Raw genomic sequence first — 26551 nt, 5'->3', positions numbered from 1 at the left:
TCCTACTGCAGTCATAAGCAGCAGCTGATTAACATGGTGTGATCACTGGGTTTACCAAGAACTAAAAATATCAGGCCAAAGGAAAAATAAACTCAGGCTTGACATTTTCTTCCAGAACTACCAAAATTTCTTGTTGCAAAATGAGCAGATGGTTAAAGTCTGCCTTGCTTCCTAAAACCTGCTGCATTCCCCAGAGTGCTCCATCCCAAGATATGCAGATGGTTCAGGAGCACTGGGACAAAACAGCACTGGCAAACCGTGCAGCAAAGGCCCCAGGAGATCTGAGTGACTGCAGCACCAAGCCAGGAATCAGGAGAGATTTGACCAAAAATTTTTGAAAGAAAGATTAGTGGATATCTTGAAGTGATGGCAAACTCCTTATGAAACAGGAAACGAACTATTAGGATTCCACTGGTCTGGCTGGGCTGGAGTGGATTTCTCCATAGCAGTCCCCCCCTTACTGCTGTTCTTGACTGGTGACTCAAGAGTGCTGACATACGCCAGTGTTTGTGTTTGGGTCAGGGTCAATCCACTGCCAGGCTCAAGGGTTCTGTCTGTGTTTGGATCTGCTGCCATGTGCCTACACAAGTCTGAAATCCTCTCATTGCAGCATCCCATCCCACAAAGAAATCATTTCTCCCATCCAAATCAAGAACTTTACATATTTATTATAGTTCATATGACTAATATAGTCCAAAGAGAAAACTCAGATAAAAAACCCCCAATATATAAAATACAATGGATAAAATTATCCAACCATTCATATTACAAAATACCAGCCAAACAGCTGGTAGGACTTCTGGGAATATGGAGGACTTTCCACAAAAGCAGAGTAACACCTGGCTCTCTTACAAAAAGGTATCACTACAGTCCATCTGTGTCAGTTTTCCAGGGAAACTCTTGGAAGCTCCTGAAACATCCTGGAGAAAAGAAGTCCATCAAGAACAGTCACACTGGTGGCCACTTCTGGGCGAGGTCATCGTGCATGGCTTCAGGGATCCACTGACGGTAGGCTGAGAGCAAATCTGGAATGGAAGCAGAGTGATCAGGTGGCTCTTGGAGTCAGGGACTGGGGTTGTTTGGCTGGAAAAAGGAGGTCCTGTGGGATCATCCCACTGGGAGCAAGAACCAGCCTTCCATCCCAACTGGGATGGTTCTGGAGCTTGGACACTTGCATGCAGATGTAACAGCATCCCATGGGGGAGAATTACTGTGAAACTCATCACTGCATCACTTTCTTGCTGCTTCTATAAAGAACTCTTATGATTGGGCACCTAATATTGAACAAAACCTATTTTACCTGGAACAAATTTTCCTCTATCTATAGTCTTAATTTTTCAAAAGACCAAACCAAACATTTTACGTATGGTTACTACAACAGGAAAAAAAATCTTATTACACAAATAAATGTGGCTTTCTAAAGTGCTTTCTCCTGTTCTTCACAAGAACCAGACACAAGGCATTACTGTTTCTGGTATGAAAATAGGAAATATTTGGAGCTTATCAAGTGAAATAGTACATTTTTTAAATTGTAATTCAACAGTGCTCAAGGTACTGCACTGATTTGACTGACAATTAAGCAAGGAGAACACTTACATTTAGGATTTTTCTTCCATGCAGCCAGTAAAGCATCACGATTATCACAATTTTCTGCAACTAGAGCCTGCAGGAGGGATTCTGTCCTGGGCTGAAGTCTGAATCAATAAAATGGTGCAATAAAACAATGTTCATTAGTGCAATTCAGCTCAACTTTCTGAATTCATACTCTTAATATTTTTAAAAGGTTAAATACAGATGTATAAACACATGACCTCTGCATATACAGACTTGCTCAAGAAAGTTCACTGTAAGTAGTTTTTTCCCCAACCACAACTTTTTGTAGTTAAAAGTAGCAGCAGGTTGTTCTTGTGTCTGCTGTGCAGCTGCAGAGCAAAGGGTAAAGCAAAAAGGTGTCAGGAAGGGCTCTGGGTTGACTAAAACAGGAAACACATGGTTACTGTAGGACTCTCAGATAACATCAGTCACTTTTAACCAAGTCTTACAAAATCCTTCCATCTATCAATGCCATAAAAAGTCACAGAAGTCTCAGAGAAAGTTAATTTTGGTAAATGAGAGGAGGATGAGTGGAGAGAAGGGGAGTGACAGCTGACAGCCTTTTGGAGGGTCACAGGTTTAAAAATGTAATCAAACCCAGACTCTGCTGGAAATGTGTTTTGGAAAAGAAATAAGGGCAGAATAATTGGCCAAACTGCAAAAAAAAAAGCATGGAAAGCAGCATCTGGCCATTCCTTACAGGTGTGAGCAGAGCAGAGCTCAGTGCCCAGCAGGCTGCATGTCCTCCCACGCTGTCCTCACAGTCACTCAGCTCTCCTGGGTGACTTCTTGGTAAGAAAACTCATTTTACTTGCCCTGCAGCTACAGCCAAGATCACTATCTACAACACCCTTCCCAGCATTGAATTTTTTTAATTTAAAAAGGAAGTGAAAAGTGTTTGGTGGAGACAACAACCTGAAGTTTTTTTTAACAACTTACTTGGACCATGTCTTCAACATTATCAGAGGACTGGACAGCAGGCACTGGCTGTAAGAACTCAACTTTTTAATGACCTGGAAGATTTTTAGAACAAGGTAAATTAATTGTTCTGTGGAGACATATTCTGCTCTCCTATTCTGTTCTCTGTTACCATCTCTCTCCTATCCATGTCTCTGTATCAGTCTTGTCCTGACTGGCTTGTTAGACAACTCTAATGTCTCACAATGGACAAAGACATAAGCTACAACCTTTTTTCCTTTACAAAATTATACTTGAATTTGGGGGTTTCTTCAACTCAAATACTGATTTTCATGTTTTTTTCATTTTAAAGGTATCTTCCCCAACACACCAACCACAGCAAACTCCTCTATGTGCTGGCAAATTATGAGCAATGGCACATACAAAGAAAGAAAGAAACCACAAAATAAAATTCCCCTCCAAAAGTGGGACTAAAAACTTATTGATAACATCAAGGAAGTGATGCAGCTGGAACACACCTTTCCTTCAAGCAGGAACCTGGCAAAGTATTTGTAGCGATCAATACCTTCTGGATAATCAACTTCCACAGCAGGGAGCTGCCAGCTGACACGATCTGGAAACAAAGATCACACAGGGTTGAAGAGGAGGGCACATTTCCATGGAGGTGTGACAACACAAGGGCTAAGAGAAGTGGGGAGGACATTGCTCCACCCAGCTTTCACAGGGGGAGGAATGGGCTCCACAAAATGCCCATTTCATTGGGAAGATGCCAATATTTGAATGCTATGAGCCCCATGGAGCTACTCAAACCACTGTTGAGCTCTTTGAACAGCCCAAGCTTTCCTGGTGTGCTGACAGCCCTGTTAAACCAGCATACAGTAACCACAGAGCAGCTCTCAGACAAAACTACTGAGCGACACTGTAAGGCACTTACAAAAGACACTTGGTCTGTGACATCGAACTCGGCCTGTTTCGGGGCAGTAGGAGGGAGGAGGGTTTTCCAGAGGCTTCCCAAAGTGGCAGTATGGTGGCAACAGGGCAGGAATCCACTCGGGTTCAACTGCAGACACACCTTAGGAGGAAAAAAACACACATTGAATGCAGGTTTGCTGCCAAGGGCCACCACTCTCTAGCAGCCCCACAAGAATGGTGTATGGTCACGATTTCATCTCCACAGGTTTCTTTGTGTCTCATTTTTCAAGTAAAATATTTTATGTTGTAGAAGAGCTGTTTAGAGACCAGCAGTGGGCAGCGGCAGGGCTGGTGCACAGCAGCCATTCCAGAAGCCAAGCATTGCTCCAGCCAATTTTTACTGGACAAAGAAAAAACAGGTTCATTTATCCCCTGATCCAGATCTAGAAAGCATAAGGATCCAAATCCCAGGAGTCACAACCACTCTGAAAGGACAGCACTCAGTCACCAGCACTCAGCAGGAAACACTGTGCCAAGGAATTTCTGAGTTCCTCACCAGACACAAGCTGGCCCTCAGCAGTCTCACCTTTCATGTACAGCTTTGTGGTCTCAACAATTTCTTGATACACCACAAACTCTGGGAGTTCTTTGAAGAGGACTGAGCTTGGGTGGATGAACACTGGGTCCTCTAGCAGAGCAGTCTGTAAGGAAGCACAGAAGATTAAAGCAGAGTAAGATGAGTTACTAGCAATCTCATTTCTTGATTTCAGTCTCAGGTGTACATTTATATGATTTCTTTAAGTAATGGAGGTTTTTAATAACCCAATAATTTTCTGCTTCACCTTCTCTGGAGACATCAAGCAATAATGGACTAATGCACCTTTTCTTAGCTCCTTTAAAGCAATTTCCTATGTGAGGACTGGGAAATTGCAACACTGCAAACTTAAATTCTAAGAACAGAAGTTGCAGAAAGTCAGCACAGGCAGCCCCAGTGCAGGACCCTGCCAGAAGTTTTGCACAGGGGAGGAGGAATTCAGTCCAATTCAGCTGTTTACCTTATAGGCATTTTTCCACTTATCATCCAGGAGCTCTTCTGCCTGAATTCTTCGGGCAACATGATCCCCCAGCCCTGCCAGCACAATCTGCCTCAAGTATGTCACTTGAGCTTCTGTTGGGGGCTTCATCTTTGGATCAACATAGAGCCCAGCATCCGTGCAGACTGAGTTCACTGTGGGGACAAAGAGGTGAAACAAGAGTCAAAAGGAAAAAAAAATCAGCCCAGTTGATGTGTCACTCCCCAAAAAAGAATAAACACAGTAACTGCTCTTAAAACCCATTTACCTGCTGTTGTCAGCTGCCCTCTCAAGCGCCTGATTTCCAGCATGGCTTTGTATCGGAGTCCATTTTCTTCACAGAATTTATGGGTGCACCCAGTGTACTCACAGGCCCCCACTGCCCCTGGGAGTGAACAGAGAGGGGAAGAAAACAGCTTAGCTGATCAGTTCTCCTAATGAAACTGACAGTGGGACAGCTCTGACACAGTTAACCAATGCATTTTGGTGTTCCCACTTGGCATCAGCCTGGTACAGTGGCAGGTTGCCCAGAGAAGTCTACAAAATACACACTGAACTCAGCCCTACAGCACGAGGATGCCTTTGGTTGTACAAAGCTGAGGGCTCACAGGGTGATGGAGGAGAACAGGATGAAGTTAATGGTGAAGGGAAATCAGGTTCTGCAGTACCTAACATCACCATGAGGTCCCCCAGCTTCTGCATAGGCCCCTGCCCAGCCCAGATCTTTTGCATCTGTAAAAACCTTGCTCTCTTCCTCTTCAGCTGGGCTGTCTCTTCCTCACTTACTGCTGGCCTGAAAGAAACAGAACAGCATCAATGAGTGTTTGTGCCTAAGTGCAGAGGGGCCCCAGAGTGAGAGGCATCAGCTGAGAGGAGTGTTGTTTCCTATAAGGAGGATGTCAGGCTCACCCACTGACCTGTCGAACTCTTCAAAAAGCTCCCGGACAGTCATGGCAGACACGATGGTGATGGTGTAGGGCAGGCAGTTGTGCTGCCTGCTCAATGCCAACATCTTGGCATAGCGGGGGGCTACAGGAAAAGTGGCCATTATTCTGCCCAGGGGACTAATGGGGCAGCTCAGCTTTGCTGCCAGCTGCTGCTTCAGCCTGAGGAAGGAAGAGAAAACTCGTATAATGAAGTAACATCTGATTAGAACAAGTTTATGTTTCTGGTTTTGGCAGCCCATTAAACTGATGTGTTTTCCTCAGGTTTTGTTATGTGCTGGTCACAAAGCTGTGGGAAAGACTCCTTTTCCTCATGCAGCTCTCACCTGCCCTGCGTGGCACACTCCCAGCAGTCTTTCCCTGCTCAAACAGAACTGGGCCCAGTAAAACAAACAAAGGTGATTCAGAGACTGAAATTATGCCAGCTTCTGTACCAAAGCCCACCCTCAGATATGAGGGTGAGATGGAAAGGAGGTGGGAGGACAGCAGAGCCCACAGGCTGGACATAGGAGAAAATCTGTGGGGGACTACAGGCATTACCTTCCTGTCATAGGAGGTTCCTTCAAGGCACCCAGGGCTATCAGCAACTCCTCAGCTGCTGCAAGTGCTTCTGTGGGAGGTGGTGTTGGGAATGGGAAGTTGATTACCTACAGACATCATGAGAAAAACCCCTCAGTACATCATTGACCCAGCTCCCACTAAAAAAAGTCTGAACACAGTAAGAAGCTCTGGAAGCGAGGGAAATCCTCCCCTCTGGTTACATGTGCCAAAGAAAAGCATTTAGGATGTTTGCCAGGAGTGAGAGGAAAGGACACATAATGGGAGGAAATGCTTAGAACAAAACCATTAGGAAACAGGAATACCAGAGTCACCCTTCGCTGCCACTGACTGCAGGCACCGCCTAGGGCAGGCTGCTTTAAGGTCTGAATTTAAGTATTGTGTCTCTGAAAGAGGTACTTTCCAGTATCTCCAAAACACAAACCCCTGTTTGGACAGGAGTTTTTTCACCTCTAAGAATATAAGAAATCACTAACTACCTGAACAAACATTTCTGTTAAGGCCAGGTTGAATTCAGAGCAGCTTCTGCAATTCACAGAACGAAAATCAAGTCTCAGGATTGTAATTTCTAACACAAGGCACAGACTCAAGCAATGATGATAAAAGACATTTCTCTTTGTTTCTGGCTCCTAGGGGCAGCCACTTTAATGATTGCTGTAGTACAAAGGCACTTCCACCTCACCTTTTCTATATTTAATGCCTTCATTTGCAGAATCAAGTCTTCCACTGGTCGCTTTGTTATTTCTGGAGCAGAAAATTTCTCAAAGTCCATGAAGACTGCAGAAGAGTATAACCTAGTGGACCAGAAATGCTGCTTAGAGTCTTAAAAGAAATCTTAACTCAAAAGATATGCATAAAAATTGCTGAAGGATTTAAAAAAAGGCTGCTTGTGGGCATTATTTATATAAGCATGTCATTATTTATGATGCATATGCTTTACTCACAAGTTAGCTCACTTGGAGTTAAACCCATCTGGTCATGGTTAAATCTAATCTGGCCATGAAAATGAGGGTTTTCAGCAAGAGAAAGGCACCTGAGAAGCCAAACCAACACCACCAGTGACAGCTGACACTTGGCTTCACTTCTCCTTTTGAATGAAGGGCAAACAATCCCAAAATATTCCAAACAGATCCCTGTGAAAGGGGCAGCAGGGCAGGGGAAGCTGGCAAATTCCCACTGACACTCAAAGGGCTTCTTGTTTCTCCCAGCCCTGTCCCCAGCAGGCAGCTGACCTGTAGCAGTGCCCCGGCTCCGTGCGGCCGGCCCGCCCTGCCCGCTGGTTTGCCGAGGCCTGGGAGATCCAAGTGACTCTGAATGACGAAACCCCCGTGATTTTGTCGTAGAAACGTTTCTTGACCTTCCCGCAGTCAACCACATATTTGATGCCTGGGATGGTAAGTGATGTTTCAGCCACGTTGGTGGCCACAACACAGAGTCTGGTGCCAGGAGGAGGAGCCCTGAATACCTACAAGAGACAGATGGGCATGTGAGGTGCAACGCCAACAGCGGAACAGGACAGGCAGTCAGCTTGGATGGGCTGCAAAGAGATGACAGTGCATATGGTACTGCAGGGGAAATCCAGGAGTCAGAGCCAAGACTTAACTCCTTGTCTCCAGCTCTGGAGCTCTCTGTCCAACTCAGTTAATCCTCAGAAACACCCACAGAGACTCCATGTGTACCACACACCAGTGCTGAGCTGTGTTCAGACACACTCTTGTCACTGCCAAAGCCAAGAAGGAGCACAAGAAACTGTACAAGCTGCCTCCTGGCAGCAGGATCTCCTGCTTGGGGCCAGGACTGATTCTAAGATGCTGCAGGACTGTCACATCATCATTCCCAACCTGATGAACTGGCACATCAGCAAGACACCACCTCAAGCAAGGCCTGTCCCAAACCCATCCCAGCCTGCCCACTGGGCCATTCAAGTCTGCTCATTGATGGTCCAAGATGGGAATTTTAAGTCACTTGTGACCTTAGACAATGATCACGCATATCTGTAAGGCTCACCTATCCACTGAGACAATAAATCCTTTACCTTTGCCTGTTTCTCTGGTGCCAGCAAGGAATAGAGTGGGAGCACATACAGTGGGAGGGATGAATCGGATTTCTCATCTGTGAAGAAACAAAGAAACATTTCAGTACACAGTAAGTCAACTTCCAGGCTTAGTCCAACATCATCTCCACAAACACCACTTCATTAAAACCAGCAAAGTAATTGGTACAAAGCTGAGGCTGGAAAACTTTTAACAGCTTTTCCATGACACAGGTCTGCTGTGGTATCACATCAGTTCAGCAAAGGACAACCAACTTATGTCACCCATGTCACAGGTGACAGGAGGTAAGGACTTTTTCTTTCATATGTGCCAAACCTTCTTCTGAGTCTCCATCTCCTAAATCCAGGTCAATATCAGACCCTGCAGCATCATCATCAGTGTCAGCATCTCTGTCTTCATCTCCTTCATCCACTGGTACCACAGAGTAATTGTTCAGATCAATTTTGGGGAGTGCCTGAGAAAGACAGTAAAGACACCACAGAGCATTAGGGGGGGACACAGACATCCCTTTCCATTGCTTTGAAAGCAAAGCTGAGCACTTACTCCAAACATCTGCTGACCTGAAGGTGACAGCAGGACTGCAAGATTTCATTGGTATTTCAAGATTCAGCACTTGCTAACTGTGACAGTCAGGGGGGAGTAACCCAAGTATTTTATACAGTATTTTGTGCCAAGCCAAGCTTCTTCACCTGGAGGACAGTGGGAAAGGATAAAATTTCTTCACTTCAGGCCCCTTCAGCTACCAGGATACAATGTCAGTGGACAGTTTATCTGTAGCTCCAAGATCTTCCACTAACAAAGTGCATTTAGGATATGGGTGGAAGCCAAACTCTATCCATGGTAACAGATGCATCAGACCCAATTTTGGGTAACAAACAACAAGATGAGGAGCAGCCCTGGAGCCAGCAAGTCTGGAACTCTTTCCATTAAACCTTGAGTGGTCAGTACTCAACATAAATCAATCTCCTATCCATAATATCCACAGTTTTAGCTCTCTGTTGCTCCCAGTGCAGCATCAGCAGTGTGGGGGGTACTGCTGGAGCTCCTGAGGGGTCACATGTAGGCTACTGTTGCAGGGACACATTACCGTAACTTTCCTCCGCTTCCTCGATTTCTTAAATTTTCTCATTTCTTCCACTGAGTCTTCTTTGTCATCCTCTCCTCCTACAGAAAGAGCCAGTGGAACAACTGTGAGGAGAGCATGCTTTTCTCTTGGAAAAGGCAGTGGGAGGAGTCTGGTCCCACTGCCACCTTTTTAGGGATGCAAAGTGTCACAGTGTGAAAGAAGCAAATAGTCACACTGCAGGCAGATGGGACAGGGATGACACATAAGTTTAAGGTTAAAATTCCTTTTAGGAACTATACACAGGATCAACAGCAGCACACAGAGCAACTGTACCCCTTGAGGTTTAGGAGGCAATTAGCTAAGCTATAGAATTTCTTTGGAAATTCCAGTATCTGAAAGTAACATTCACTAACAAGAAGCAGCATTTCCACTTTAACTCCCAACAGAGTAAGTGAAGAAATGCAATGGTTTCTGGGGAACTGGAAGAGATCATACACATAAATCTTCTCCCAAGCTCAAACCAGCACAAACTTAACAATCAGTCATGAAAATTATCCACAATGAACCCGCTCCCCAATTCTTGGCTTTTGTGTTTTTAAAGTAAAAGCTCATATTCTTAGGTGGAAAGCAAGCTCACTCCTCAGTGGGATAAATTCAAAGTTTAACAGTTTCTATAGCATTACCTGCAGTGCTGTTTTTTTGGTATGGGAAGGCTTTCCGTAGCCTTCTACAGAGAGAGTGAACTTCTGCCTGGCCTGTTAAAAACACCAATATTCCACCTGCAAAAGAAGAAAACACTAAACCTCAGCACAGGCATTTAATCCTGGAAAGCTTTATATCTTGTTCATGATAAAAGACAGGTCCAATATACTGTGAAGTAACAAGGAGGAACAGGTTATTTGACCACATCTGTCTCCTACTACTCTCTCAAGAAGTTAATTTAACTATGATTTAATTGAAGGGTTCTTTTCACAAGAAAAAGTAAATTAAGTAAAAAGCACACAATACCTCATTGAAGTCCCATGTTCAGTTTACAAAAAAACTCACCCCAAAACAAAAAAGCCCAAAGACCTTCTCCTCCCCCCCAAAAAATACAATCCAAAAAACTTTAGACATGTTAAGCACAATGAATTTAAGAGGTTCTCAGCAGTGACCTTACCTGAGGGCAACATTCGATGGATTTTACAGACCTTTCTGAAACATTCCCCACTGTAATCATCCAGGGGAGTTTTCTTGTTAAAATGAACAGTTACAGGGAATTGCCTTGCATCTACCTGGAGAGGAAACACAAAGAAAAGCTCTGTTTGCTGTCACAGCTCCAGCATAATCATTACAGTGTTCATGGGACAACTAGAAAAGCTCATCCTGTATTTCTGTTCAGCTCTTGGCTTTGGTAAGATACAGAACACCAGACCCACAGAAATTATCAGTGCTGTCTACCCTGAACACCACAAAAACAAGAAAGCAAAGCTTTCTTCCCTTTCAGATCATCAACTCAGATTGCGGCTTTCTAGTTCTCCTAAATTTACAGGTTCCAAGATGATAAGATTCTGCCAGGGCAGTTTTCTGATAAAAGTGGAAAGAAAAACACCCAGTCCCAAAAGAAACAATAGACTAAACAAAATAACTATTCTTAAATTGGTATCTGAAAGATTTCAGCACCAACTGGAAAGATAAAAGTGCCCCTATTTTGTAACTGGTTTTATAAAGGCTGCCCTCACTGTACTTCAGCCGGTACATGTGAGGCAGATCCCAGGGTGAAGAACAATACCTGAATGACGGGAGGTTTAACAGAAAACAGCTTGTTGTTGTCAGTGAAATCCTCCACACGAAGGGTGGCCGACATGATGATCAGCTTCAGGGGCAGCCCTTTCTGCAGGGACACAAACCTATCACTTTGTGCCCCAAACATCTCCTCTCAAGCTCTGCTGTTGGCAGATTGTGTCAGTGCAACCAAAAGCATCTTGGTTTCTACCAGGCTGCTGATATTCCAATATCTATACATGTGTCATGGCACTGTGAGTCTCAAATGAATTGAATGTTGCCTGGAAAGTCATCTGTTGGTACTGATACCTATTATTTTTGCATTTTTTGTAGGCTCTGTGTTCCTTTGATCACAGAGAAAGACAAACACGTTATCTGAATATTATTTTGTCATTTTTGTCAGATTTCCACAAACTTTCACATCACAGAGAGTCCCTTCTCACACAGGGCCTCGTCATGTCTAACAGCACCCTCCCCACACCTGTGTCTAATACAGGCCCCACTGCTCCTCTCACCTTCTGACGAAGGGGCACGATGCGAGACAAGAGGCCAATCAAGATATCCGTGTACATACTCCTCTCATGGGCTTCATCAATAATAATGACTTTGTATTTGGAAAGAAGAAAGTCCTGGGAAGAGAGATCAATTTCACCACAGGAGGCCTTAGCCAAGGACTATCTTCCAGCCAGAACACCCTGGAGCTACACAAACACTCACTCCCCATCCTCACAGCTGTATTTCTCAGCCATTTGAGCACAGTTTAATGTGTTCATCCTACATAAACCACTCTAGCTCCCAAGTCTCTTCCTTACTCTTATTTTACACAACAAGATAACCTAATGTTTAGGGACTTGGGCAGGAATACCAACGGTTGAGATGAAATAAAAACTCTGGTGCTGAAAGGGATTTTGTTTTGAAAGTTTGGTGGCATTTCCATACAAGGCAACTGGCCTCTCTTCCCAGCTGCACAAAAACCTTCCCCTTTTATAGTAACACTGAGGACAGCAACTTACCTTCTGAATCTCTTTCAGCAGCACACCATCTGTCATGAACTTGATCTGTGTTTCATCTGTAACATTCCCCTCGTATCGGATTTGATATGAAACCACACTGTGAGGAACCACCAGGGCACCCAAAGGAAAAAGCATAGGGAGAAACAGAAGGTCCATCCATGACATACACAGAACACCTCAGTGGCATCTTCCAGCAAGGTCTCAGCATTTTTTCTGCTCACCTGTGTGACAGGTTCATTTCCTTAGCGACTCGCTGGGACATGGACACCGCAGCCACACGCCGAGGCTCCGTGATCCCAATGGTCCCGTTGGAACTAACGGTGCAAAGGGAGGAAAAAGATGGGTTATTTTTATTAAAGAGAGAAGCACCTAGAAAGATGACACCAAGATTTCTGCACAGTGGCTCTAGAGTGAGTAGCTCCACTCACACAGTATCACTTTTAGTTACAGTTAGAAGAAAAAGGCAGAAAGGAAGCTTTGGGTTTCCCAAATACATGACAGTGTATTGATCTGAAGATGCATTATCACAGGAATTTTTCCCTGCATGTTGCCCCTGCAATTCCAGCTAACTAAATACCAGTTCCCCTGGGCATTCCTCTGGCACTGGGGTCCATCTCAGAACTCAGGCTGGGACAGCAGCAGAGAAGCTGGATGCACCTTGATGCAGCTCACAATAAGCCTCATAGGAGGTGCCCAAGCTCATAAATGTTACCAGGTGCCAGATGAACCACAGTTATTTTCAAAGATATTCTTAAGAAATACACACATTTTCTTGCAGAGGTAAAACCAAACCTCTGTAAGCAGAGGTTAAACTGTGCAAGATGAGCAAACAAAGCCCTTCTGTGGAAAACAGCCCAGAGGATTTGAAGAGAAATTTTACCTTAGGGTTTCAAAAGATTGCCTATGCACAGACACTTCTGCAAGTCAGTCACATTCCCTTCAGACTACCTAAAAGCCCACTTAACATGGCCATTACCACTGCACAGGAACAACCAGATTCAGTTCAGCCACACCAGAAGTGACTGAGCTCTGCTTGAATATTCCTAATTCCATTTGTTGGATATAAAAGCAGATTCCTACCTGGCATAACCAGCTTCGTAGAGAAACTGAGGCACTTGTGTGGTTTTACCACTCCCCGTCTCTCCACATATGATCACAATGGGATTCTCATTAATGGCTTCCATGATGACTTGCTCTTCAGCAAGGATTGGAAGCTTTAATCTTGCTTCCTAAATATAAAACACGTATTTTAGTTGCATTGTTTCTCACTTCTTTTTTGTTTTTCTCAGTATTGAAAACTGTTGTCTTCCTCAGCCCGTAAGCCCATAAACAGGAATTCTGCAAGTTTTGTGGCTCGAAATACTCTAAACCAGCTAATACAAGACCTGCATGTCTGAGAACCAGAGTCATTAGAACAGCTTCCCAGAAAGCAGCTGGCAAGACCTGCACTTTCAATTTGTGAAACTTCAGAGTCCCTTGAGTTTCTTAATTTAGCACTTTAAGGGAAAACTCATTTCACGACTGCCCTGTCTGTTCATACACATGCAGAGCTTCTCCCATTTCTACACAACACCCTGCCTACAACAAATGGGATAAAACCATCCAGCACAAGATGCAGCACAATGGAGAGCTAAAAGAGACTTCACAAGATTTTCCAACGAAGGACGTTTGAGGACAGCAAATGGATTCCATATGTAAAACCAGAGAAAAATGTTTATATCCGAAAACAAACTGAGTTTTCCTTCTGCTAAACCAGACAGCTTAAAGCTCAGACCTGTACCTGAACAACTTGCCAGAACAAGGACCCTGAGTGCACCCTGCTGCCAGACTGGAATAGCAAGAGATACAAGATAATGGTACAGTGTCTGCAGTGACCCAATCTGATGGAAAATACCACCATTTCCAACCCCTTTGATAAGTACTATACAGTTTACAGAGCCTCACCTGAATCTCAGGAGACCTGTCCACTGGGATGAACACTGCAGGCTTGCAGGGTGGTTTGTTGGAGGCCTTCTGGACAACTGGAGCACCAGGACCAGCTGGAGGCTGGTCAACCACTGCCTTCCTCACTCCTTCCTCTGGCTTTTCAGCAGCATTCACAACCTCACTGGTTGAGGATTCCTCAGTTTCCTGCTTTTGCTCTTCCTCCTCCTCCTCAGAGCTACTGGGCTCTTCCTCAGGCTCTGATTCTGAACCTGAGCTGTGCCTTCTCTTGTTGGCACCGCTGATGCTCCTGATCTTTTCAGGTACATCAGTCCTTGGCTCCTGTACCACCCTAGAACAAAACATCTACATGTGAACTACATTTTGGTCAATATTTTCCAGCATCTCAAGCCAGACACAACTTCCACACAAAAAGGATTTCCATCCTTCCACAGCAGAAAGAAGAAAAAAAAATAAACCAAGAAGCTCAGAATGTTGCCATTCAAACACAGCAATCAACCACAATGGTTCTTCCCCCCAAAACCCTTTACCTTTTAGCCTGATAGATGCGCCCCCCAACACCCAGTTTGGAAGTTGTGTACAGGAGTTTCATTTCTGCCTCAGAAGCCTGGACCTCGTTCAGCTTGCTCAGCCACTCAGCTCGCTATTTGGGGGAAAAACAACCAAAATCAGAGCTTATTGTCACCAGGAAATAATGTCAACATTTTGTGCTTGAGCATTACAGGGTGTGCTCTGTGCTCTGGCAAATCCTGCTGTGAAGCTGTAAAGACCTTCCTGCTGCTACATGGCCAGTCCTCCCTGGAAAAGATTTCAGCTCTACACCAGAGCAAAAATAGAAATGAGGACTTGACATCACTGCAATGAGCAGCTCAGCTGCACCCTTCAAACACAGGGAAGAAAATGGATTTGAACTAACATGCTGGAATGAGGGCTGGAGCAATGGGAGCCTTCCTTCAGCTCTGATGTGGGACATGGCACTGGCAGGAGGTCAGACAGCCACAGCTTTAAAGCACCTCCAGAACCAGAGTTCCTTTGTCAAAGCCATTATTCAGACTAGAAAGAAGAGGAATTTTGCCTGGAAAGGTTTTACAAAGACAAAAATGCTGTATTTCCATATAGAAAATATACAGAAGATGAAAATAAGTACCTCAGAAGCACCAGCAGAAGCAAAATTAGGGGGGCATCAAGCTTTGCATTCTACAGCAGGACTAAGCTGCTCACACAACCCACTTCATGGAATGCTTTTAAAATGCCATCATGTCATTGACTCTGCCAGCCTTGTACTTCACAACACTTGTCTACTCAGTCAAGAATGGCAACCTGGGCCCAGAAAGGATGTGTTACTGCAGCACCTGATCCACTGAGAGGGAGGGCAATGCTCTTCCCCACTGGAGCTGCACTCAAGAGCCCATGGGTGGTGCATCTTCACTACAATGCCCAGCAAAGGAGTGGCTGGAGATCTTTTAACACAAACTTCAGCATCTGCACATCCATGAGGTGCCCCAAACCACTTGCTGGCCCTGCAGAGCCCTCACCCCACCTCTGCTTCCACACCAGCACAGGGACTGCATCATGGCTCTATCACACCTTGTGCCAGTGTCAGAGCACAAGGGAGCTGCATCAGCTGTTCATTTTCACCCATTTTCCACACATCAACATTAAATTATCATTTTAGAAGTGATGAACCCTGGAGCTGCCAGCAAGCAGCAATGTACCTGTTTTTTCTTCTCCTTCTGCTCCAGAACTTTCTGCAAGTTTTTCCTCTGCTTCTTGCCCAGGGGTTTCTTCTGCTGTTGCGCAACACTCGTGACTTTTTTCTTCTTTGCTTTTTTTGCTGGCAGGACCAGGGCATTGCTTTCATCAATTCCCTTCAGCGTTGCTCCATCTGAAAGCAAGTGTTTGACTGTTTACTTGTGCCAGGTGGATTATTTTGATTATGCTGCTTAACAGGCTTATCACACAGCAGCCCAGATTTAGCTCTTTCAAACAAACACAACCCTCAGGTCCAGCCAAAAAAAAATTCTGCAACATCAGCAAGGGCAAAAGACCACAAAACTGGGGATTAAATAATCCTGATCTTACTATGGCCTTGATGGCAAATTTCCATGGCTTATGTAACAATACTGTGCAATTTTTGTCTTTTTACTCAATTCCCCAGGGTCAGGGGGCAGGTGAGCAGCACAGGGCACAGTGTGCCCTGGTGTGACCCGGCCTTGCCCAGGCACCAGTGAATTTTAATACTAAAAGTCTGCACCACTAAATTCTGAAAAACAGTATAATAAACGTGGTGGGTTTTTTTAAGTAACATTTCAGAATGCAAATGTTACACATAAAAATGAATGCTTTAATAAATAATAAATAATGGAACTGTTGAATGTCCTGAGTTGGACGGGACCCATGAGGCTCATCGAGTCCAACTCCTGAAATCCCTGAATGCAGGAATTCTCCAACAGAGCTGTTAATGCAAATCCTGCAAGATCAAAGAGTCACAGAATGAATGAGGCTGGAATAGTCCTCTGAGACCATCGAGTCTGACCCGTGACCAACTACCACTCTGTCAACCAGATCATGGCACCAAGTGCCACATCCAGTCTTTCCCAAAACACCTCTGGAGACAGTGACTCCACCACCTCCCTGCAGCCCGCTGCATTCCAGGGCAGACCTTTTAAAAGAACAGTAATGCTTCCAATTAAAGTATAACAAAAACATGGGAAAGACACGACAATAATCGCAATCTTAGCAGCCCTACGGCCCCTTCAGCCCGCGTTCTCAGCAATGAATAATACAGAGCCCGGCAGGAGCCGGGCCGGGTCCCGCCGCACCTCCCAGCTCCAGCGGCAGCTCCAGCGGCTCGGCGGGCGGCGGCGGCGCTGCGCCCTGAGGCAGCCGGGCCTTCCAGTTGTGCCGGCGGCGCGCACGGCCCATGTCGGCGGGAGCAGGACCCACGACAGGTCACGACCCACGACAGGACCCTGCGCGCACCCACGTGCGGCTTCTGCTGCCGCCACTTCCGGGGGGCGCGGGGTCTCGCGAGAAGGGGGCGGGGCCGGGTGCGCGCAGGCGCGGAGCGGCCCCGCAGAGATGCCCGCCCATCCCATCCCGTCCCGTGCAGTCCCATCTCATTCCACGCCACCCCATCGCATCGCACTCCATCCCACCCATCCCCATCCCACCCCTCCCTATCTCATCTCATCTCATCCTACCCCTCCCAGTCTCATCCCACCCATCCCCATCCCACCCCTCCCCATCTCATCTCATCCCATCCCATCCCACCCCATCCCATCCCTCCCAATCTCATCCCACCCCACCCCAGGATCTCCCGGCCCTCGCAGCTTCACCAGGCACTCGCTGCTCAGTGCAAAGTCTCAGTAAACATTTATTCGAAGCTTTGCCACACAAATACCATTAAGTTGATTTGTGAAATTTTCTTCTACAAATACTGAACTATGGAGTACATGGCTTGGGTAGTCCGATAAAGAATAAATAAAGGCATGTTAAAGCTCTAAAAAAATGAGCCTGGTACATTTGTAGCTACTTAACAGTATTATCAGTAGAATCTCGTATGTCTCTAGGATTGTATGTCAGAAGTGGACACACAGCATCTCTTCAGACCAAATCGTTTTTACATAAACAATTGTACAAACTTAAGCACTGTAATTGTGAAAGCTGATGTACAAAACAGTGTGAAATCACTACCATCAGTGCCAACAATGAGTGTTACCACAGCAAATATAACTTCTCATTAAAAGGAAAAGGTTGGTTTTACATGTGCTGTCATCACAGGTCAATGGGATTATCCAAAAAGTTTAAAATACATGCGGATACAATAAAACTCTTTATTTTCCAACCCAGACAAAGAGAACTCATGGTCACTTATGCCATTAGCTGCCAAATACGGATCAGTACATGAGGCAAATCACACTGAAAACACTTCTACACCATCAAAGAGCTAAGGTTGATACTGGTCTATTTTCCACACTGACGATGCAACATATCTTGAAAAAGCAAATCACAATGTGAAGGACGGGCTATAAATACAGCACTGAACTACACCAGGTTTGTACACAGCACTCTGACACCCAAAACCACTGTGAAAGCGTCACGTTCCATACGACACATCAGTTACCTACAGCCAAAGGAGCTGCTGTGGACAGCAGCTCTGCAAAGATGGGAGTGCATGGAGAAATACTACAGGAGTTTCAAATATTAGGTCCTAAAGTACACAGGTTTCAATGCTCCAGATTCAAGGGAACTTCCCATCCTGGACAGCCTGGAGCCCATCCTTGTGTCAGCTGGTTACGTGGGGCGATGTTCTTTGCAGGGCATGGTCCATGAACAGGATCCATTCTGGAGGAGCAGCCAGATGGGATATCCCCACACGTGACTGGTCCCAGGTCACCTGTGCCCCCTCAGCAGAAGGTCAGAGAGGCCGTGGCTGTGGCAGGAGGGCACGGACACTGCCCCCCCTCTCTGTTGTGTTGGATCCCAGAGAAAAGTGGGAGCTGTGAGGTTTGGTTTGGTCCCATCTCTGCCCTGACCCAGGTGAGTCCATCAACTTCCAGTCTTGGTTTGTCCGTGGGTGACAAGGCAAGACCTTGACTGTCTCTGGGACGCTCCTACCAATGGCAATACAAAAGCAGTGCAACCACTGGCATGGGTTCTAGAAGACAGCAAAAATCTCCATGGATAAACTAGATGGCCTGGTATGGAAAATACTTGTAAAAGGTTATTTACAAAAGTTGAAAGAGGTTAAATACAATACCACATTCATGTCCCAAAAGCGCTTTCACTACAGTGCATGTTTAAAAATACAGAGCATTTTTAAAGTGTGTGTATATATATATATGTATATATTGAAGATTAGATTGTGCTTTAAAAAAATCATTACTTCTGAATTTGACTAACGTGAAAACTGAGTGCTGGGAAAAATACTGATTAAAAATACCCAATTTTATATATACCACTTTTCACATAACATTTTGCTATACATGGGATGCAAGTAAATATAAAAATACTTTTTTCAAGCAGCAGGGTGATCAAAATCAAGAATATTAATATAGGAGGGCTGATTTTACAAAACTAAGATAAATTATTAGAGCGAGACAGGGAGAAACTATAACCCAAATTACTTTTATATAGTATTTTTAAAGAAATCTTTATCATAGACAACTCTTAATATATAAATGATTCAGTATTTTTGACTTCAATGTTAAATATGGATTACATAAAATACAATCTATGCAAACTGACTCATGCACGAAGTCCTAAGAAGGCGATGGAGCTGCTGACACGAGCGAGGTTTGCAGACTTTGGTCCTCAGGCCTCAAATTTAACAAAACACATCAAGACCTGACAAGCTGTGCTAGTCAATTCCTAATTTCCAGGTTGGTGTTTTAGCCTAGTCCTCTGTGCACAACAGTAGGCAAAACTGAGTTTACAAGGAAGACTGTAATACTATGGAGAATGAGCTGGAAAAAGGAATACACTGTATTGTATTTTATAGTTTCAGCTTTACAAAGTGGACTATTTGTTGCCATAGTCCTCATCGGTTCACAGGAAAGATTTTAAGTTGTGAAAACCAGTTGTTTTACAACTCTAAAAGTGTATTTCTGAATAAATGGTTTGCAGGGCAATTTACAGGTTACATAAAAAAATTGAAGTGGATTCCAACTGTGCCAAGTGCATATGAACTTCAACCGTGTTGAACTCAAGTGATCACCATTTAGAGTAAAGGCCATTAATATGGATTTAAAAAATAACCCCTCATGTAAATGTCACATACAGATCCAAAGAGGTTAGGCAAGTAACACATTCTAAGAAGAACATTAAACTTCAGCATAAGGAGAAAAATAAATTTGCCCAACAGTTACATTCAGTTAAGCATCAAATCCAGCAAAAGCTCTACCCAATGGAACAAGAGGACAAAGGCCAAGCTGTGCTCAGCTGCCCTGGCCCGTCCTACTGGCACTCACAGGTATGTAGAGGAGAACCTTCTCCTACTTGTTCCCTTGCTTTGCAGCCACGCCCTATCACAGACCAATTTCTGTTGCGTTTTTTTTTAATAATTGTTTGTTTAGACTCTGTGGAACACAGAGTGCTTCAGCTATGGTCCATTCCACCTCTCATGGTAACAGTACTGTGCTCATCAGTACAGGTTAATGCTTCCCCTCCCTCCCCACATCTCTATCCTTGGATGCTGTTGTTCCCAGGTTAAACCACATTCCAGACTTCCTTCCCTGAGGTTACCTTTGTTTCACTGCATTTCAGCAAACCGTTCAAAGCCAGTGATATTCTACCAAGTCAGTTAGTCATAAGTTACAAACACAGAAATCCTGCAAAATAAAATGGCTTCAAAGCTTCACTGCTTTGAAATAGAACCGTTTCCTACACTCTCCTCATAAAGGGACTCTCTTTCCCCAAACCCTAATGAGGACACAGACTTCAAGCAAAAAGCTCCTATAAAACTATTACAATTTTAGAAAAAAATCCAGATCTTCCTGAAGGTAATTTATTGCCGCTTATTGGTCCTGAGAAAGCTTTAAGCAACAATACATTTGCACGTGTTTTAACTGCTGCCTTTCTGAGAAAGTACGTGGGTCCTGAAATTAAAAATCATGTTTTATTCTATGCATTTATGCTTGGAAAATGCTTCACTGTGCGGATCAAATATGAATTACCATTTGTCACGCTATGTTTCTTCCCTCTGTGCCAATTCATTAAACCAGATTTCTTTTCAGTCATAAAATTAAAGGGCTCGAGATGAAATGCAATGGAAAAAATGCCACACGTGCGTTTCTCACTTCCTCCCATTGGACTGGCATTTAAGGACTTCAAATCTTCCTTCTCCCTCATTCCCCACTTCCTATTAAAAGCTATGGTGTGAATTTTTTGGCCTGGATACCAGAAAATTCCTCATCTGATACTCTACAAAAGGCAACTTCAAGGCAATGAAATAAGCCAACAAAAACACAAAAATATTCACAACTTTCAAAAAAAATGTGGACCCACAGCAGATACTTCTCAATGGAAGTGCTTGGTAGCTTGAGTTTTTTTTCTCTTTTTAACTCTTAAAGTGTCAAATTTGCATATGTTTAGCTCAATTTCAATATTTGAAAGACTACTCAATTTGCTTTTATAAAAACTTTACAAAAGATGTTTTTAAATGCTTGTAAAAGTAAGCGTTTATCTACTGAGAAAATTCTAGTACTGGATAAAACTCTGAATATACAGCTGAATTTTGTAAATGTTTTTCTTTCTCCTACAAGTTTAATGGCTGAGTGTATAATCTAGATAAATTAGTCTCACACATGATGAAAAGTTATAACTTTGCACACTTTTTACCATGTGACGTTTTGTTGCTTTGTAACTTTGAATGAGACAGTGCTTAGGAATTTTCTGGAGCTGGTGTACAGTGGTCTGCAGGGGCCCGTTCATTGCTCACTGCTCCTGTCCAGGTTCTCAATCACCCTGGAAAGGCGGATGTTCAGCAGTCTGATCTGACTATCCAGGTGGTCCATCTTCTCCTCCAGGCTGCTGTTGCTGTTTCTTCTCCAGTAAAATCCAACTGGGCCCGTCATGAAGTAAACGGCCACGACGAAGCAGAGCGGCAGGACGGCGTGTTCCGGGTCGCCCTCGTACTTCTGGAGGATGTACACGCACGACAGGGTGAACAGGGCGACCCTCGCAATCCAGAAAAAGCGACCAAACAGCATGTGCAAGAGATAGAAGAAGAATCCAAGGAAGAGAGATAAAAACCAATAGGCAAGTAAAATGGCACCGATCAGCAGGAGGGCGCGGGTCGGGTTGTTGGCAATTGCTGCTGGGCTGAAATAATGAGTCAGGTTGGAGGCTGAAAAACAAAGGAAAATGTACAGCATGTTAATGAGAGCAGGCTGCAGAGGTACAGAAAAAACCTGAGCACAGCTCCAAAGCGTCAGGCCCCCACAGCAGTGGGGGCACGGCTGTGCTTTCTAAAGTCAGAGGTAAAGCTGATTCATCCATTTCTGCATGGACCTTCTTCAAACCACTGGCTCAGCTCCAATGATGCAACTGAATTAATTCCTTTAATTCCTGCAACTGTATTAATTTCTGAATTAATTCCTTTAGGTGCTAAAGGTTCTTTAAGGACAAACCACTGTAGAGCCTAAGGTTAAAGTTCATACTGGAGCTACAGATCCTGCTTTGTAAAATGTTACATTCTAACGGCTCTCAACTGTATCTTTCCTCCCTCTAGTCCTCCTTCATTTCCCTGCACCGTTCCTGGCTGTGTCAATCCATTTAATGATGATACCAAGACACCAATCATGACTTGTAATTAATTTTATAGACATCCTGTAGATATACATAGAGAAATGGAATGGTTGGTCCTTGTTTGAAGGTACTCAAAGCAAAATCAAAGCCATGTAAGCAGATAAGAGACACCACTGATGGATGTTTAATGTAGCATGATAAAATGTAAGTATTTTCCCATTTGCTTGTAAACACTGACACAAGCTGAGACAGTTCAAGGGTGAATGGGCATCACACTTACCATCAATTCCAAGAACATCTAACAAATCAGTCCATATTCTCCAGAATGTGTCCATTAATACATCCACCCCATTCACAAACCTCTCTGTCAACCTTGAGAAAAACTGAGAAATAAAATTGAAAATTAAAAAAATTCCTCAATTCCTAAAAACATACCTTGAGACTTACTCATCAGTCATGAGTAGAATTATAATTCATTAAGGAAGACTTGCAGGTTATTTTGTAGTCCTCAAGGGAAAAAATGTAATTCTGCGATTTTTTTTAACTCTGTGAATTCTAAATTTCTGCATTAGAATTATCCTTACTGTAGGAATTTTGGCATTTAAATGTTGGCAGCATTTAAAAATCACTTTAATAGCTTTATCATTGTTGTGAAGTTTAGAGAAAACACGACTAGCAATCGGTAAAGCAAACGAGGGAATTAGTTTTATCGAGGAACTGAGAGATGTCCCCAGCAGCACACACAAGTGTCTCAAGTGTACTCATGGGTCAGTTTAACAGTATTTATTATTTCTTCCTACTGCCTGAGGGAGGCAGGAACAGTGAAATGTACAGGTCCTGCACGCCTGATTTCCTGCGAGTTCCTATGGCCCTCCGAGCACAGGATGCTCTGCTGATGCAGCCAGACCGGATTTCAGCTGGGGGGCTCCCCACCGACCGCGGGCTGCCCGGGCCGTCTCCCCCACCTCAAACAACCTTGATTTAGAAATTCCTTTGCTATTTCCCCCCAGTTTGCCGCAAACTGCCGTTTTTCTCCCCCAAGCGCCGTTCCGGCGGTTCCGCCGCCGCCTCACCCGCACAGAGCCGAGGCCGCCGGGGATGCGCCCCGAGATGGGGCGATGGGGGCGCGGGGCTGTGCCCCGAGAGCCGCCCATGCACGGCGGGGAGCGCACCGAGCAAGCGAATGAAGCGCGGGAGGTGCGGGGGGAGCAGCGCCCGGCGCCTCACCTTCTGCAGGGCCCGCACGTTGTCCTCGCCGAAGAGGCCGCTGATGCCCTGGTAGAGGCCGCTGGCGGCGCGGCGGAGGCTGTTCTGGCGGTCGGAGCCGCGGGCCCGCGCGGCCTCCGCGCCGGGTCCCGCCGAGCCCCAGAGCAGCAGCAGCAGCAGCAGCAGCAGCGAGAGCAGCGCCCGCCGCGCCGCCGCCATGGCCGCCCCGTGCGCCGCCGCCGCCGCAGCGCCCCCCGCGGGCCCCGCGCCGCAACCGCGGCCTGAGCGGAGCGGAGGGCGGAGCTCCCCCCGGCAGGGAGCGATGGAAAGTGCAAAATAATCGCTGGCGTTAGGAAAGAGCTGCGGGGTAATCGGGAGGAGCGTGGCCAGCGGGGCGGGGAGGTGATCTCGGCCCTGCTGAGGCACATGTGGAGTGGTGTGCCCGGTTCTGGGCTCCTCAGGGCAAGGAAGACAAGGAGCTGATGGAGAGGGTCCAGCAGAGGCACAAAGATGATGAGGGGTCTGGAGCATCCCTGTTACGAGGAGATACTGCGGGAGCTGGGCCTGGTTAGTCTGGAGAAGAGAAGACTGAGAAGGGATCTCATTAATGCATAGAAATATCTGAAAGGCATGAGGCTCATACCAGACTCTTCAGTAGTACCCAGCAACAGGACAAGGAGCAATGGCCATAAACACAAAAAGTTTCACCTCAACATGAGGAAGAACTTCTTCACATTGAAGGTGGCGGAGGATCAGAACATGCTGCCCAGAGAGGGTGTGGAATTTCCTGCTCCTCAGACATTCAACTTTCTTGGCTCCCCAGTCCTCTTCTGTGGAGCTTTTAAATTACTGAGCTGTTTGGGCTCTGGAGACTTGTCACAGTCTTTACACAGAGTACAGAGAGATGCCTTTCCTGCAGGGGTATGAAATCTCCTCTGAGGCGATTCCAATGCACAATCCCTAAAAGACAAAGGGAAAACAGAACTCTCATGTCAAAAAAATGGCATCTCTATTTCCAGTACTCTATCAACTTCATGTTGAGGGATTCTGAAGGATGCTCAAGTCCTATACCCTTGAGAAACTCTGACTCAGATGAAACGCTGAAATTCAGCACGTTTTATGTATGACTCTGCCTTCTGACAGGTTTAGTGCTGATTTTTCCTGACTAACCAGGATAACAAAATAACAGCTGGGAAGTGTAAATGAGATAATACTATCAGCTCCTTTGGCAGTGCTAAGTAGGATGCTGGCAGAGTGAAGAATCCCCAGCAGATAGAAGAGCACTTAATTGCCTTCAGAGCACATTCTGATTCATCCCTAATTGACAGGAACACAATGATTGCAATATAAAAATAGATCCACAGGTCTGTAGTGTAGATTTTGCATCAACTGATGACGTGACCTGGGGCAGCAAATGTTTGCTAAATTGCCCAACAGTAACTTCGAGGCATGAGGGATCCTCATGTCCTCCCCAGAGCTTCTCGTTGAGCTTGGGAAGGTGTAGGTGTGGCCCATGCTCATGTCTGCACACCACTCAGGGTGTCTGCTCTGAAAGTCACAGGGCAGATCTCTGCTTTTATCAGCTCCTTCCTGGGGAATTCTCAGAGTCAGGGGTGAAGCTTATAGCTCTTTTAATGTCTGGAACAACTTGGAAGTATCTCTTTCCAAATTTATACCCCATGTTCTCAATATTTAAACTTCGTGGCTCAGCTTAAGCCCAGTAGCTGAGTAGTTAAATAGACATCAAGAATATAGACATCTCTGCTATGGCCTTTTTCCCAGTTTTAATCTGGCCAAACCACTTATTTTTACATTTAGCAGAATGGCCTACACATTTCAGCATTTATTTCTATTTGGCCTTGGAAAGGTTGGGCCCAGATCCAGGAAGGTACTTAGGATCTTACTTGATTTCAGCAGGATATAGATTCTTTATAGATTTATAAATGGTGCTTTCATTCTCTTTTAGGATGGCTTTAAAATGCTGATTTACTAATCCCTGTGTATATTGTGAAGTCTATCTCATGCTCTCCCAAAATGGGTGGGTAACTGACGACAGGTATTTCTGAGGTTCTTGTCAGGTTTCTGATTATCTGCCCTCAGTATCATCCTGTGATTATACTCTAAATACACAGTAAATGTCAGCTTCTGGGGCATTTCTTGCATATAAAGAGCCTCACAGTACAAAATAATAGAGGTAATTAACTGCCATGAGTGTTGTTTTCTGTGCCAGTTATAATTCTTCAATTTGCTTCCAACTGGCATGGCCTTCTGCTGTGCTATATCTGGTCCCCTGGGTCTTGCATCTGAGAATTTGGGAATGTTCCTGTTTTTCTATGTGAGTTTCCATCATGGGATCCCCTTAAAATCACTTCTGAAAAGTGACTGTTGTTTCTTTCTGTCTGTTCTTTACAGAGTTTCAGAGGGCTGTGTTAGGGTTGTCTTCAGAAGGCTGCGCTCAGTGTTGTCCTTCACACGAGGTCAGGATAATTTGGGAATCTTTCCTGGTATTTCACTGATTTCCTGACCTGTCTCAATGAGCCTATTTCAGGTACATTCATCTCTCCAAATCCCCAGCTCTTATGAAATTATGTGGCATTTCACCCTTCTCGTTTAAATAAATGAAACAGCATCAGCTCAAAGAATACATTGCATCATGTCATGAAATATTGATCTCAGCTCCACTGAACTTCCTAATGAGGACAACTGTGAGGTTTCTAGAAAGATCCTTGGATGAGGGTCTCCCTGTACAGAAGAAGAATGAGTGTGCTTCTCTGTTTCCTCATTTGCACTAGAAACTGTGTAAGATGTCCTACTCAAACAGAGGGATTGAACAACTCTTTGAGCAGTGTTTAGAAGAAACAGGGGCCTTCTAGATGTCTAAATTTTAGCAGATCATAAGGTTCTCTCTTTTAAAGTAATTTTTATGCTGAAAAAAAATGGTATAGCCTTAAAGAAAGCCAACTGGTGTTAGTGTGGACCAGTTCTTAACCTCACTTATTTTTCTATCTTTACTTTTTCTCACAGCCTCAACCTGTCATAGCTGATCACCTTATGACTTCTTGTCATTTTAGGCCTTTTCTTTTCATATCCTCCTTGTGAGCCTTTTCTTGCAATGTATCACTGTTTTTTCTTTTTTTTCCCTTTCCTTTTCCCCTTTTTTATTTCTCTTTTCTTTTTATTTCTTTTTCCTTTTCTGCAAATGCCTTAGATTTTGATTCTAGTTCCCTGTACCTGACACCACACAGAGATTGCAGAG

The 26551-nt window shown here is 44.7% G+C and overlaps 2 protein-coding genes across 2 annotated transcripts; both read right to left on the bottom strand.

Moving 5' to 3' along the window:
- Positions 1 to 648: 648 nt before the first annotated feature.
- Positions 649 to 16854, bottom strand: DHX37 (DEAH-box helicase 37). Its single transcript, XM_071572216.1, has 27 exons — positions 16662 to 16854; positions 15555 to 15724; positions 14370 to 14482; positions 13840 to 14170; positions 12976 to 13124; positions 12117 to 12209; positions 11896 to 11992; positions 11398 to 11511; positions 10890 to 10991; positions 10278 to 10392; positions 9802 to 9897; positions 9140 to 9216; positions 8368 to 8506; positions 8034 to 8110; positions 7231 to 7463; positions 6681 to 6792; positions 5981 to 6087; positions 5414 to 5602; positions 5165 to 5289; positions 4765 to 4881; positions 4479 to 4651; positions 4010 to 4124; positions 3446 to 3583; positions 3030 to 3124; positions 2533 to 2606; positions 1597 to 1694; positions 649 to 1025 (listed from the first exon to the last, which is right to left on the bottom strand). Exons 1-27 carry the CDS (start codon positions 16762 to 16764, stop codon positions 949 to 951), a joined length of 3429 nt encoding a protein of 1142 aa, XP_071428317.1. The 5' UTR covers positions 16765 to 16854; the 3' UTR covers positions 649 to 948.
- A 337-nt stretch (positions 16855 to 17191) lies between these two features.
- Positions 17192 to 23558, bottom strand: BRI3BP (BRI3 binding protein). Its single transcript, XM_071572119.1, has 3 exons — positions 23317 to 23558; positions 22370 to 22472; positions 17192 to 21688 (listed from the first exon to the last, which is right to left on the bottom strand). Exons 1-3 carry the CDS (start codon positions 23512 to 23514, stop codon positions 21270 to 21272), a joined length of 720 nt encoding a protein of 239 aa, XP_071428220.1. The 5' UTR covers positions 23515 to 23558; the 3' UTR covers positions 17192 to 21269.
- Between the last annotated feature and the right edge of the window lie 2993 nt (positions 23559 to 26551).

Source organism: Pithys albifrons, chromosome 17, assembly GCF_047495875.1.
Source record: "Pithys albifrons albifrons isolate INPA30051 chromosome 17, PitAlb_v1, whole genome shotgun sequence".
In the NCBI taxonomy this organism is placed as follows: Eukaryota; Metazoa; Chordata; class Aves; order Passeriformes; family Thamnophilidae; genus Pithys; species Pithys albifrons.
The sequence above is the reverse complement of the archived record's forward strand: the minus strand, read 5'-3'. Positions and strand labels throughout refer to the sequence as shown.

What these genes read in the sequence shown, in the direction of transcription:
- DHX37 (XM_071572216.1), bottom strand. Translation starts at nt 16,764, where the DNA reads ATGGGCCGTGCGCGCCGCCGGCACAACTGGAAGGCCCGGCTGCCTCAG. An exon ending in ACAGGTCTCCTGAGATTCAG is followed by an intron (nt 13,125 to 13,839) that starts GTGAGGCTCTGT and finishes TTTTATATTTAG; the next exon opens with GAAGCAAGATTAAAGCTTCC. An exon ending in ATGTTGAAGACATGGTCCAA is followed by an intron (nt 1,695 to 2,532) that starts GTAAGTTGTTAA and finishes TTATTGATTCAG; the next exon opens with ACTTCAGCCCAGGACAGAAT.
- BRI3BP (XM_071572119.1), bottom strand. Translation starts at nt 23,514, where the DNA reads ATGGCGGCGGCGCGGCGGGCGCTGCTCTCGCTGCTGCTGCTGCTGCTG. An exon ending in ACGTGCGGGCCCTGCAGAAG is followed by an intron (nt 22,473 to 23,316) that starts GTGAGGCGCCGG and finishes TTTATTTCTCAG; the next exon opens with TTTTTCTCAAGGTTGACAGA. An exon ending in AGATGTTCTTGGAATTGATG is followed by an intron (nt 21,689 to 22,369) that starts GTAAGTGTGATG and finishes TTTGTTTTTCAG; the next exon opens with CCTCCAACCTGACTCATTAT.